General features: G+C 40.8%; 1 protein-coding gene across 2 annotated transcripts in view; it reads left to right on the top strand.

The window, feature by feature from the left end:
• The window catches only part of Bdp1 (B double prime 1, subunit of RNA polymerase III transcription initiation factor IIIB), a 92,149-nt gene that overhangs the window by 34,907 nt on the left and 43,136 nt on the right, over positions 1–14,106 (top strand). For both annotated transcript variants that reach the window (XM_036206778.1, XM_036206777.1), the window contains exons 14-18: positions 214–305; positions 1,847–2,054; positions 3,593–3,723; positions 12,049–13,255; positions 13,911–14,092. In XM_036206778.1, the coding sequence (XP_036062671.1) occupies positions 214–305; positions 1,847–2,054; positions 3,593–3,723; positions 12,049–13,255; positions 13,911–14,092 (1,820 nt within the window). The remainder of the gene's footprint in view (positions 1–213; positions 306–1,846; positions 2,055–3,592; positions 3,724–12,048; positions 13,256–13,910; positions 14,093–14,106) is intronic.

Below are 14,106 nucleotides of genomic sequence, written 5' to 3'. Positions count from 1 at the left end.
ATGAATATGAATGTTTTAAAGACTCTTCATGTTGGCAAGGGCCTTCTAACCATGTATAAGATTGTGTGTTTTATAATACTTTGATCTGTATTTAGAATTTTTAGAAAATTGCTTTGTTACAAATATAAACACTCAAAATTACTTCATTTTAATTCCCATTCAGTGAAACATTTTATTTTAAGTAGCTTAAATGTAAAAAAATTATATTTACAGAATCACGTGGAAATGGGGAGAATGAATATATCTGAAAATTTTGGGACAGAGAATACAGAAGGAGAGAACCTAAGTGCTGAAACTGTGTCTGAGTAAGTACTTGGGAAGAAATGATCTTCAGGATTGGTTGTAATTACTAGTTTTCATTTTAATAAAGACTGAAGTTTCAACTAGGGTACTTCGAGTCTGTTTTCATTACAGATAGTTGTAAGAAAGTTAGTAATGCTCTGTATGCTTGATGTTATAGACTAGAAATGATGTATGGGTAGGTCTAGGGCTCCATCTGGTTAATGTGTATGAAGCTCTGGGTTCAGTCAGGAGCCTCACATAAGCCAGGTGTGGTGGCATGTGCTTGTGAAGCCAGCAGTGGAGAGGTAGAGTTGAGAGAATCAGACCTTTAAGATTATCCTCATCTCAGAGTGATTTGTGAGGTCACCCTGTGGTACAGGAGATCATTCTCAAAAATAGGTAAATAAAATTTTGAGGGGTGGGGTGGGATTGGGTTTTGTGGTTTTGAGACAGGTTTTCTTTATGTAGCTATCCTGGAACCAGGCTGGCCTCGAACTCATAGAGATCTGCCTCTTGAATGTTGGGATTAAAAGCACCACCTGAAATAAAATTTTTAAATGATCCTATGAATCCATTGAGTTCAAATTTTGTGCTTCCTTTAATTTACTAACAGTTTCTAATAAGTATTGTCAAATTAGTGAGTGATTAAGATATGTTTGTGGATGATTGTATTTGTAGCAAGTAATTTCTAAAGGAATATTTAACTTGATATGGATATAAGACAGTCTGTCTCCAAATATAATTGTGTGTAGGAGATTCTGGGTTATTCAGTGGGATGCTGTTCTGTAAAGTCGGCACTGATTCCTTGGCATTATACAGTGATGTCCTGAAAGAGAAGTATAGTGTCACATATTGGATTGATACAGATTTTTCCATTTTTAAAGTGAGATTTTGATGCTTTTATTAAAGACTTACAAGTTATTATGCAATGTTAATGGATATAGCAATGGGAAATGAGGCACGGGATAACATTTTTCTTGATTCTCCCAAGGACCTTAATATCACCTATTTTGGAGGATCCATTTTCTTTCAATGCCTATGATAATTATGTCTGTCAAGATCAACAATGAAGAACATTTTGCTAAGCTGTTTATCAGGATGTTTGCTTAAGGTGTTCATCTATTTCTTCCCATATGGTTTTTAGCACTTGGCCATATGTTTCTTCATTATTATGCACAGGATCTGGCAGGGAGATGTGTTTTATATATTTATATGGAATGTCCAGAGAAGTGTGGTGATAGCATATGATTTTCTTACCATCAGCTATGACAGTGAGTTCTGCTTTGCAGTTACATTTTCATCATCAGTGATGGGGAGGCATATTGGCAGTTGTCTGTTGGGAAGGGGATGAGGTGGTATCTGTTCAAGAGGTTTTTATAGCTAGGCTTCCAGAATCATCTGTTTGAAAGAGTAGGCTGTAGATGTATAGTGAATATTTTTCAAGATGTTCTTGAGGATACTTGACAAATTCTTCCTATTTAACATGATTTACTTATTTGTATAACCTGTTTATATAACTTTGTGACTTTGCTGTAATCACACTTTCATTTGTTTGTGGTTATAGTTTGAGTGAAAAATCTCGTGTACAGGAAGATGGTCAACCAAAGGTCTTAAGACCTTTACGACTAATGAGGGGCAGAATGCAAAGACTAAGGCCAAATACACAGAAAGCTGCAGAAAGAAAAGAAATTCTTACACCACAGGCAAAAAGAATAGAGAAGAGTAAAGATGAATCCTGTATTGATAGAGAACAAAAAGAATCCTGTGTTGTGGTAAGTATGTTGATTCTGAGAACATTTATTAAGCAAGTATATCAATCAGCCTTAATGTAAGCTTTCACTCTTTTAAAATAAACCTGTGTGTGTCATTTATTACATTTGTAGCCAAAATCCTCAGAGTGAGGAGTTTTGTTTATTGTTAAATCATTTTAGATATTTGAGCATTGTACATGACTCTTGGTCTGCTCTCATCTTACCTCATATGTGGACTTGGTATTTCCTTGTGCTTCAGATTGAGCCCAGGTTCTCAAGCATGCTAGACAAGCACCCTTGAGCCACATTCTCAGTCTGCTTTTGAAAAGATAGCCAGATATGTGAATTTTAATATTGGCTTAAACAAAATATTGAAAGTGCTCCTTTCAAGTATAATTCCAAAACCAGATAATGAATTTGTGTGTGTGTGTGTGTGTGTGTGTGTGTGTGTGTGTGTGTGTGACAGACGGACAGACAGACAGAGACAGAGAGACACACATAGATGTAGAAGACCAAACCTAAGGCCGCTTTCATGCTAAGAAAGCACTTTTGCTACTAAACCATATTCCTGGCTCATGGAGTTTTAAATTATTTATATAGTCCTTGGAAGAAAGCAAAGAGTTAGCGTGACTTAAGATTTGGTTTCCAGCCGGGCGGTGGTGGCGCACGCCTGTAATCCCAGCACTTGGAGGCAGAGGCAGGTGGATCTCTGTGAGTTCAAGGCCAGCCTGGTCTACAGAGCTAGTCCAGGACAGGCTCCAAAGCTACACAGAGAAACCTTGTCTCAAAAAACCAAAAAAAAAAAAAAAAAAAAAAAGATGTGGTTTCCTCCTGCTATATTTTTTTTTTTTTTTTTTTTTTTTTTTTATATCTTAGACACAGTCTCATGTATCCCCAGCTGGCTTCCAACTGATTGTGTAACTGATAACCTTGAACTCTGATCCTTCTGCCTCCACCCAATTGCTAAGTTTGTAGGCATGCACCGCCATGCCCATTTTTATGTGGTGCTGTGGAGGGAACCAAGGGCTTCCTTTGTGTGTGAGAGGCAAGCACTCTCACTACCTGAGCTACATCCCTAGCCCCATCTGTCTGTTGTTATTTTTATTAGTCTCTTCTGTACTTAAAACAATAAGAATTTAGAAATAAAAGCACTGGGAAGGATTCTGACAAATGAGATGGAAATGGTCGGAAGTAGATGAGTCTGAAGCATTGCTTTCTGATAGGACAGAAATGAATAGGACTTTAAGACATGGTAAAGATGGGACTTACGGAATATTCAAGATAGCTAAAGGAAAAACATTAAAATGGGTTTTTGACTGTTATTTTCTAATTTTGACTCTTTTACCATTTTCTTTATACAAATGAGGTAGAATATTTTGTAGTTGGGTTGTTCTCAAATTCCCTGTGTCTCACCCTGGCTTGTTTGCGTCTTCTGCATTTACCTCCCAAGTGCCAGAACACACATCATCATACCTGGCTAAGATAGATGTTTCAGTAAAAATTTTAAAAGTTTTATGTTTCATTGTGAAATCTAAAATACTACAAACTTTGTTACTAAGATTCCTCAACAAATGGACAATGAGTCAGTAAAGAACTTCCAGTGTGAAGATGTCGTTCCACAGCCTGAGAAAAAGGATCCTTTGGACAGTGTGCAGTCTGATGAGCCCAAGGTTCTTAATGACCATCCAAGGTAGGCATCATTTATCAGTTATGTAGTTTAGAAATTCTTAGTAAGGCTTTAGAGCTCAGTAAATTGTTTTAAACAAATCAAATTAATTATATTTATTTGCTCTGTGCTTTAAGATAGACATGGAGTGTATGCGTGCCATGGAGGTCAGTGGACAACTTTTGGGCATAGTTCCCTCATCCCACAGTGCATTAGTTACCTGGGAATGGAACTCAGGTTACCAAGCTTGGAAGGAAGTGCTTTACCTCCCGAGCCGTCTCACTGACCCTCAGAAACAAACTAACTGGCCTTTCTGTCTGTGTGTCAATTTTGATGATGTTTAGCAATACTTATGGTGCTAGAGACAAAGCTCAGCTGTGAAGATTGCTCACTGCTCTTGTAGATGAGCCAGGTTTGGTTCCCAGCACCACACCACCAGCTCACAACTGATTGCAGTTCCAGTTCTAAGGCATTTGAGTTTGATGCCCTCTGGCCTCATTGGGCATCTGAATGCATGTAATATGTGTATGTGTACACACACACACACACACACACACACACACACACACACACACAAATTAAAAATTCTTTAAAACCCCACAAAAAGTGTAAGAGGTTGGTGAGATGGCTTGCTGGGTAAAGAGGCACTTGCTGTCACGTCTGGTCTCGGGGTCCCACATGAGACAGCAGGAGAATGAACTCCCACATGTAGTCCTTTGACCTTCATGTGCAGGTGTTAGTACCTGTGCCCCACCCTCATTTAAATAAATGAACAGGTGATGATATATGTACAGCTTTATTTAAAAGCTGTGTAAGAATCACTTTTCAAGGAGGTTTATGTCACAGCTTTCATGTTCCTAAGTTAAAGATGATTTGACGAAAGCTATTTAATATAAACTAGGATCTGAGTTAATAGGAATAGGCTTTTCACTTAACAAGTATATTAATTAGGTGTCTGTATCCAAATAGAAATGCTACTTTTGGTAGTGTTTGATTTTTCTAAAATTAGATCTGTTATATTGTAAAGCATATCCTTTTCATAGCCTAAGTTGCTGTTCATTATTTTACCAAACCAGATTGATGGAATTACTAGGATGTTTATGGTTTGGTACTATTTGAAGCATGTAGATGCAGAGATAACAACATGGACTTCTATGTATCTATTCTTTAACATTTACATGTAAAGTCTGGCCTATGAAATATTTCCATAGACCTGTTTAAATAGCATCTAATCTGAAAGGAAAGGCTAGGAAATGAATTCTTTCTCTTGCTTCATCTGTTATTTCTTCTTAGTACCCTTCAACTGACTGCTACTGTGCCCTCCAGAACTTCCTTCCTTATTACACCTCTCTGATAATCGATTTTATTTGTAGTTATCTGACGGATTGGTTTTGTATTTATATTATCTAGATTTAATTATGGTGTCTTAGAAGAAAATTAAGTTTTTGAATGTTTACTGAGTCTTAGAGTCCTGGTTAATTTTTAAAATTTATTTGTTTGCTTCTTTTTTATTTTTTTGAGAGAGGATCTCATGTAGCCTAGGGTTGCTGTGAACTCACTGTGTAGATGAGAATGACCTTGAACTTTTTCCTTTTTTTAAACCAAAAAATACTTTCTTTAATTTGTATTTAAAATATTACATTTCACATAAAAGCAAAAATATAAAAACCAATTGTTGTAAAAATTACACATTTTAATTACATAAGATGTAATTAGGGGCTGAAGAGATGGCTCAGAGGTTAAGAGCACTGACTGTTTCTTCCAGAGGTCCTGAGTTCAATTCCCAGCAACCACATGGTGGCTCACAACCATCTGTAATGAGATTTGGTGCCCTCTTCTGGCATGTAGGCAGAACACTGTGTACATAATAAATAAATCTTAAAAAAAAAAAAAAAAAGATGTAATTAAACATGATTTAATTACCCAGGTATCATTTTGAGTGCATTAAATATTTATTGCACATTTTTTCTCCTTTTTATTTATTCTTTGTCTTTCACATCACACATCTCCATCCCATTCACTTCCCCATCCCTTTTATCCATCTTCTGCCCTTGCAACCTCCTTCCCAAAATAAAATGAAATTTAAGAGCAAAAGAAAAGAAAAAGAGAGAGAGAGAGAGAAGGAAAAAAATCAGTGTCATCATGGAAACTGTAGTGTGACACAGTGAGCCACAGAGTAAACCCTTTTGTCCATGTATCTTTACTTACAAGTGTTCATTGCAGAGAGTCATTGGTCTGGTATGAGGCCCCTGGTTTCTGCTACACTATCAGTGCTGGGTCCTCACTGGGACTCCTCTTGGTTGTCCTGCTGTTGACTGTGTTGTGGAGATCTGCAGCTTTGGGTACAGTCCCTTCATGTGCTCCAGCAGATCACAGATGAGGTAGATGTGGAGTGTGCCAACACGTAACCCTGATTCTAGGCCTGGATAGTTGCAGGGTTGGTCAGCTTGCCAGCTCTCTTCCCATGTCTTCACCACCAAAATGAGCTCTCCTGCATTGTCCTGGAGATTTCACCCCTTGCAACAGTGAATAAGGGGTGGGGCCAGTTCTCCTATTTTCTTGACATGGGGTCAGATCCCCCTCACCTTCACCTTCAGGGTCAGCTCTACTGTGCTGCCCAGGCACGTCATAGGGTTCACTCTCCCCAGTGCTGCAGCTGATGAGGGGCAAGGCTGGCTCTCCTACCTGCCTCAGGCACTGACAGGTCAGGGTGGGTGTGGGGTGGGGTTAGGAAGAAGGATATCTTTCCCCTGACCATGGCATCACAGACAGATGAGATTGGACAGCTTTCCCATGCTCACAACATTGGGGCTGGCTCACTCACATGTCCACCAACAGGATTGGCTCTATTGTGCTGCCCAGGCAAGGTGCAGGACCTGCTCTCCCAAGTGTTGCAGCTGGTGGGGGACAAGGCCAGCTCTCCCGCCCTTATGACTTCAGGGCCAGCTCTCTCCGGCTCATGCTACCACATGACAGATTAGTAATGGGGATAGTTAGCCCGTGCTCACAAACTTCAGGGCTGGCTCACCCACACCTCCACCAGTGGGGTTGGCTGTATTGAGCTGCCCATTCTAGGTGCAGGCCCTGCTCTCCCGAGTGTTGCAGGTGGTGGTGGACAGGGGCAGCTCTCCCAGAACGTTTTCCTAACCCTCTGCCACCACCTCCCAAGCAATTGTACTATAGGTGCATAGCACCAAGCACAGTTTGTGGATATTTGTAATTAATACCCAGCCTTACATGAGCAACTTCCCTCTGTAAAGGCAGTGTCTTTACTGCTTCACCATGCGATACTTCGGGCCTTTAAACATCCAGGAGCCTTGGAAAACAGTTCTGAGTTTCTGTGTTTTATCTAATTTTGACTTATGTATAGATAATAGGCAGTTTCCCATCTTCTCTCCTCTGAACACTCTGTCCTGTTCAAGATTCTATTAGAGAAGGGAAGGCATCTCAGAATGAAGAACACTTTAAAGATTCTTAGATAAAGTAGTAAGTATTTCTTTGAAACTTAATCCAGGATATTTAAAGTCTTGTATACTTCAACTAAGTATATATGTATGTATTTGGAGGTGATTTGAGACTGATGTAGTTCAGGTTAGCTTCAAGCTCATGTAGCTGAGGATGGCCATAACTTCTGTTCCTCCACCCTCTTCCAGGTACTGGAATTACAGGTGTGTGCACACATACTTGGCTTATTCCTGTCAGTTTGTCCGCCTCCATGGTAAATGGATGTCCAGGGGATCAGGTCATCAGACTTGGTGGCAAGCGCCTTTACCTGCTGAGCTATCTCGGGGCCCAGTAGTCTTTGATGGTTTCAAACATGTTTGAAATATATCTCAATCTTACCCACCCTGACTCCCTCTTCCCAGTCCCCTTGCGACCTCCTCCCCCAACTATCTCCCTTCTGTTTTTATCCTCATATCCTCTCCAGTTTTCTTTGTTGCTTTGGAAACCCCAAGTCCAGTTAGCGCTGCCTGCTGGAATGTTGACTTGTTGTCTTGTTAGCCCACTTTTGTGCAGGTCACCATAGCTGCAGAGCATTCATGAGGACAGAGGCCATGCCCTGTCCAGATGACGTGTTTTGCTGCACTCTTCCTCATCTTCGGTGCTTACATTCTTTCTCCCCCTCTTCCATGATGCTCCCTAAGTCTTAGGGGAGCTCCTGTAGGTGCTCCACTTCTGGCCCAGCACTCAACTGTCATTTATTGTAAACACTTTGATCAGGTGTTTCTGAATTCCCTGTTGCCCACTGCACCCAGAAACCTGACCAAAGCAGACGGCAGCCTCGATAGTTGTGTATAAACATAAACACTCAGAAGACAGTTTGACACCATGTCCTTTTAGGAAAACAGCTCTAGAAGGTTCCCAGCTAGGGCCTAGAACCTCCTCAGTGGTGAGCTTTTGAGCAGGTTTCCAATACCAAGCATGACTTCCCTCTTGTGGTGGAGGTCTCAAATCTAATCAGAAAGTGATTAGTTCTCATACATGTGCATGTGTGAACACACACACATACACAGACACCCCTTTATGGCACTGTCGCACCATTGGGCACACCTTCAAGGTTCACTGGGTAAGACCATAGAGGAATTTCTTTCTTCTCCCATTGCCTGCATAGCATCTTCCCACACTGTGAAAAGTAGCCAGCAGAGAGGAGGCTTTCTGGTCAGTTCAGACTGGTTTCTCTATGTCCTACAATGAGAGTGTATTGTATCTTTGGCAATGGGGTCTTATCATCTAGTTATGGTGAGCAGCCAGGAGCAATGGTGATAGCTTTTGTTGTTTGAGGGGCCTCCGGAATCTTCCTGACCAATAACTTCATAAAGAAGTATCTCATATCATTTAATAAACCATGCCCCTGTGAAAGCATTGTCTGCTCAGACAAGGTACCTGTGTTAAAATTCCTTAAAATGTGTGTGTGTTTGTGTGTGTGCGCGCGCGCGCGCTTACAGAGTGGTAGGTTTCCATAGGGCTCTTGATACATTTTCAGTTTTGGTCAGCCTGCTCCATTCCCTCTTCCTCCGTCCCCCTAACTCAATCCCCACATAAACCTTTAACTCTCAGTGTTCCTTCCCCACCTTCAGAGCATACTGTTCTGTCTTAGCTGCTGCTTAGAAAAGTGAAGAGAATCATAAATGACACAGGAAAATGAACAGCTTCCATTACTATTAAATTTCCTTTTTTTGATTTCTAATAATTTAGGACTTAATATTATCATTTATTGAAGTTCTTGATAGCTGTAAGTGTCTCAGTTAAATATAGTTCATTCAGAAGGCTGTCTTCTTCCTAAGTATCTGCCTTCTGTTATCAAACTCACATGAAAGGTAGTTATTTCAAGCAGGAGAAATAACTAATGAAATGTACACATTTTACTTTGTCTTTTTTTTTAAACTTTGATATAGTGGCCCTAGACAGACATTGCTTGTTCTGCTTAATGACCCCAGGCTCATTGGTTGGTTGAAGGTGATTTGGCACTTGAGTGGACTCTGCTAAATTTTTCTTTACCTTTCATTAGCAATCATCTTCCAAAACTGGACAGACAGATACTGTTTAGTTACTCCAAATAGGTTTTAACATTTTTGTTGTTAATAAGCACATGGGAGTTTGATCTTAATGCCTGTATTCAGGCATCTTTCCCATAGAAAAGTAAAATATTGAAGTTCTCTTTCCTAAGAAGCAATGTTTGTCTTTTCATTAATACGTCTTTTCAAAAATATATTACTTTCAATGGACATAGTAATTATAATAATAGAGTGTTGACATTTGAATTCATATATACAAATATGTCAGATTAGGGTAATTGACATGTCTTTTACTATGGACTTTGTGTTAGGAATGTTCCTTTCTGTTAAGTGTTTTGATTTAGTCAGATTCCTGAGCCATAGCTGTTCTCCTCTGCTTTTGTTGTGTAATAGACTTTTTTTACTGGGCAGATGCAACACATTCACATCCCATCACCCCAGATAGGGAGCTCTTGAGAGACCAAACTGTTGCACCACTGTCCGGTTTGGTGAGCTGATGAATTTTATTGGAATTACCTATAAGAATATCGGTAGGGGTTGCTTACAGGAGCAGAAATGACTCAGAGACAGCTGCATCACCAAGATGCACCCCAGCACAGGTGAGAGGTCACAGAAGCTAGGGGTCTGGAGCCACTGCATAGCCTGCTGGTAGCTCAGCGGATTAGACAGTGGACATCAATTGGTCCAGCTTTTCAAGGCAGCTCTTCCGGTCTCTGCTTCTTCTGGGGGACTGGGCTCATCTGAGAGTCTTGTTTGCAGCTTGCCTTGTCTGAGGGTTAGACTAATCAGTTTTTACTGTTTATGTACTGTGGGGGGTGGTGGTGGTGGTGGTGAAGCTGGTCAGTTTCAGGTAGAGTATATTTTTTCACCCTATTCTGCTGTACTCCTTCATCTTCTCTTCACATTCTCTTCCTGCAAGCTATTTTCAATGAGACTTTGTAAAAACTTAAACATTTATTTATTCTTTGTGTGTGTGTATGTGTGTGTGTGTGTGTGTGTGTGTGTGTGTGTGTGTGTGTGTGTGTGTGTATTGGTATTCATGTGCTATGGCATGTTAGAGAACAAGTTTCACAAGTCTTTCTCCTTCTGTCTTGGGTTCTGGGAATCACCCTCAATCACCTTGGGCAAGCTCTTTACCCTCTGAGCCATCTGTTGTTCCGATCGTTTTAAAGCTGAGTATATGGTTATGCACGTGTTCAGCCTGACCTGCTGAGTAAATCTAGTGTTTCATTTGATGTAGCTTGTTCCCAAGATTAATGACTGTTTTTCTCCTTCTCTTTCCCTTCTCTCCTTCCTGCCTCTATCTTTTTCCAGAGTCTGGTTAAGTAGCCCAGGCAGTCCTCAGGTCTGTAATTCTCCTGCCGCCACAGCTCAAGTGCTGGGATTTCAGCACACACAATTCAATGACCTTTCTTTTTTCTTTCATTCCTCCTCCTCTTCTCCATCCTGTCATCCGTTGTCCCCCTACACACACACACACACACACACACACACACACACACACACACACTGTGTAGTATTGGCTGGCCTAGAACTGGCTGTGGAGACCAGGCCGAGTTTGAACTCAGAGATCCACTTGCCTCTTCAGAGTGTTGGGACTAAAGCTGTGCTCTACTTCCCCCAACTACTGACCTTCCTAAATAACTCCCTTTGTATATTTTATTGGGTTTGGCATCTATTGTGATGATTAAAATACAAATCAAAGAGTGCTGCTCTTCTGGAGAGCAGAGTGCTTGATGTAAATGGTTGATTGTATGCTAAGTATAATTCAGCAAAATATTATATTTTCTGTTCTTCTATCTTGAGCATGTGCTCTTAAACTACAGTAACAGAAATCTTCTTTTCAATTGTCTTATAAAAGTATAAAGGGTAGATCTTGTTCTTAGTCATAAGACACTTTCTTACTTGAGTCATACTTCCATCTACTGTTGAGGTCAGCAGGTCTGTTATGACTGTGTGTGTCTAGGTAAAAGATAGGAATACAGAGGTCAATGGAGCAGATGCAACTTGAGCTAGCATGATTGCCCATTTCTGCAGAGTTTTTCCTAGCCATTATTTGTCTAGGATGAAGTCACAATTGCAAAGGGGTCATTGAGGGTCACTATTCAAGCACAGTCAGCTGGTGTTCTGATTGACCTCATTAACATTCTCTACATGTCCAGCCATAAATTGATACAAGTAATTATTGTAAAATCCTTTTGTAATTGCAACTAATTGCATTGTTTCCCACATATATTTTCCAGTTCTGCCTAGACAGACATTCGTGAAACTTGATTAATTTTCTTCTCCTCTTCCTCCTCCTCCTCTCCTCCCCCTCCTCCTCCTCTTTTTGTGCTGTGAGTAAACTCAGGGCATAGTACATGCTCAGCAGGTAGTCTACCACCGAACTACAACCTCAGTCCCTCAGTATGCTTTTATTTATTTATTTTAAGAACAAAACCCCAAAAAACAGGGTCTCTCTGTGTAGACCAGGCTGTCCTAGAGCACTCTGTGTAAACTCACAGAGATCCACCTGCCTCTACCTCCTGAGTGCTGGGATTAAAGGCGTGTTCTACCATGCTGGGTCTTATGTATCATTAAAATTTTATTTTATTTTTATATTTTTGAGACAGAGTTTCTCTGTATAACCCTGGCTGTCCTGCATATCACTCTAGACCCAGCTGGCCTCAAAATCACAGAAATCCTCCGGCTTCTACCTCCTGAGTTCTGAGATTAAAGGCGTGTGCCACCTTGTGTGGCAGATCTTGAGAGTTTTAGTGTTTCTGTAGCATTTCTTAACTGTCATCTGTTCAGCTGATAGTCTGGATTAAAATTTGCCTCTCTTCTTTTGTAGTATTCAAGAGAGCAAGAAAGCAAATAAACTGAATCAAGCTCCAGTTCTAAGGACTCGCTTTCAGAAACCAAAACCCAAACCAAATCCAAGAAGAAAAAGAATGAGCTCCAGGGAAGGGGTACCAGAGGAGATTCCTGTTTCTGGAGAAACAGCGGCAACTTTGGAAGAAACTGCAAGACCAGACACTTCCCCACGGGAGGAGGTCACAGACGTCACTGTTGCTGCACTCGCTGCTTCTCCTTCCACCAAGGAACTGGAGTCAGATTGCAAAGACACTGGAAGAAACGACACAGCTTCTCATCTGGAGATGTCAGAGATGACAGATGTCACTGTGGAGATGGAGATAGGTTTGGAAACAATTGGAAGAGATACTTCCTCAGGGGAGATGGGAGCAGAAATGATTGACATCCCTATGGAAACAGAGACAGGTTTGAAAGCATCTTTAAATGAGATTTCTCCTATGGAGAAGGTGCCAGAGCTGATTGATACCACAGAGGAAATTTATACAAATTTGGAGGAAACTAGAAGAGAACTATTTCCACAGGAAAATGGCCCCAGGGAGGTCAGTCCAATTAGTGAACCAGAGACAGGCTTGCAAGAAACTGGAAAAGAGTTGTCCACAAGAGACAGGACACCAGATGTGATTGATAGCACTGAAAAAAGGGAGGCATATGCAGAAGAAACTGAAAGACGAGAGATACCTGCACCAATAAAGGAGGCAAAGGAGGCCCAAACCCTGGGCGAAGTGGAAGCACACCTGAAGGAGATTGGAGGAGAAACTTCCCAAAGAGGGCCGGCAGTGGCAGCTGCAGAGCAGCTGGCTGGTGAGGTCTGTCCATGCGGCAGCACAAGCAGAGAGAACGCGGGAGTGGAGGGGAGTGCTGTGGAAGCAAAGGAGCTCGACCTGAAGGACACCGGAGAAGGAGACGTTTCCTCGGTAGTCATGGCGTCAGCACAGACGGCTGCCATTGAGGAAGCCAGTGGCGATTTGAAGGGAGCAGGAGAGAGTTGTGTCCCTTGGGAGAGAGGATCTGGAGAGATCCATACTGGGGAGGAAATGGTGGCAGACTTGGAGAAAACAGAAAAAGTAGATGCTGCTCCAAGAGAACACGAACCAGAGGAGCATATCTCAAGGCAGCCCGAGGAAGAGGGAATTGAGAGCAGCATCAGTAATGAGAGCAGCCCCGGGCCTTCACTGGATAGAAGAGTATGTATCTCTCCACCTTACACTGTTCTGAAAACATTTCTCAGCAAGGTTACCAAAATAATTAACATTGTTACCTTTAAGTCCCTAAAACTTAAAATCTCTACTAAAAATGTAAAATCTTTTCCAGCCCTAATCTTTTTGTCTCAGGTTCTTCAAGAACTGGTGTATTCACTTAAAAAGTTACTAACCCTAATGGCAGTTTGAAGTTGCTCATTTAGATAAAAGATACACCTAGGAAATTGGACTGAATTTGTAGCAGCTTTAGTATAAACATAGGCTGTGTATGTTTTTATTTTCTCTGACACTTTACTGCCTCCATTTTTAAATCTTTTGTTGAAGTTTCCTGTTGTTTGTAGTTCATACACTTAACATTTTTGAAGATTTCTTCTTAACGTGTGTGTGTGTGTGTGTGTGTGTGTGTGTGTGTGTGTGTGTGTGTAATGATATCTGTGGTTTGGAGTAGTCATAATATACAATATGAAGGGAAGGCATTTCTGAATTTTAAGTTTTCATATTTGTGATTTTTATATTTAATGGTTGAAAATAAGCCTTTGTATTTTTAAATCACTGTTTTGGAAATAAGCTTTTGTTTAAAATGTATGAAATGCTTATAGAATTTCTGTTTTTGATGATGTGTTGTGATTCTTTTCGCTAGACTATCAGCAGTAAAGTATCAGTGATGCCTACATTTGTGGAAGAAAAAGAAAATACTGACAAGGAAGTATCAAGTCACTTAAGTCACGTGGAGTCTTCTTCACAGAGTTCTGGACACCATGAAACAGAACCAGGGGCACCACTTCTAGATGTCCTGGAGCAATTTTCACATACTAACTTAAGGTACAAGTATGTAG

Source organism: Onychomys torridus, chromosome 15 (assembly GCF_903995425.1).
Source record: "Onychomys torridus chromosome 15, mOncTor1.1, whole genome shotgun sequence".
Taxonomy (NCBI): domain Eukaryota; kingdom Metazoa; phylum Chordata; class Mammalia; order Rodentia; family Cricetidae; genus Onychomys; species Onychomys torridus.
Note: the sequence above shows the minus strand (reverse complement) of the source record. Positions and strands in the feature narration are given on the sequence as shown.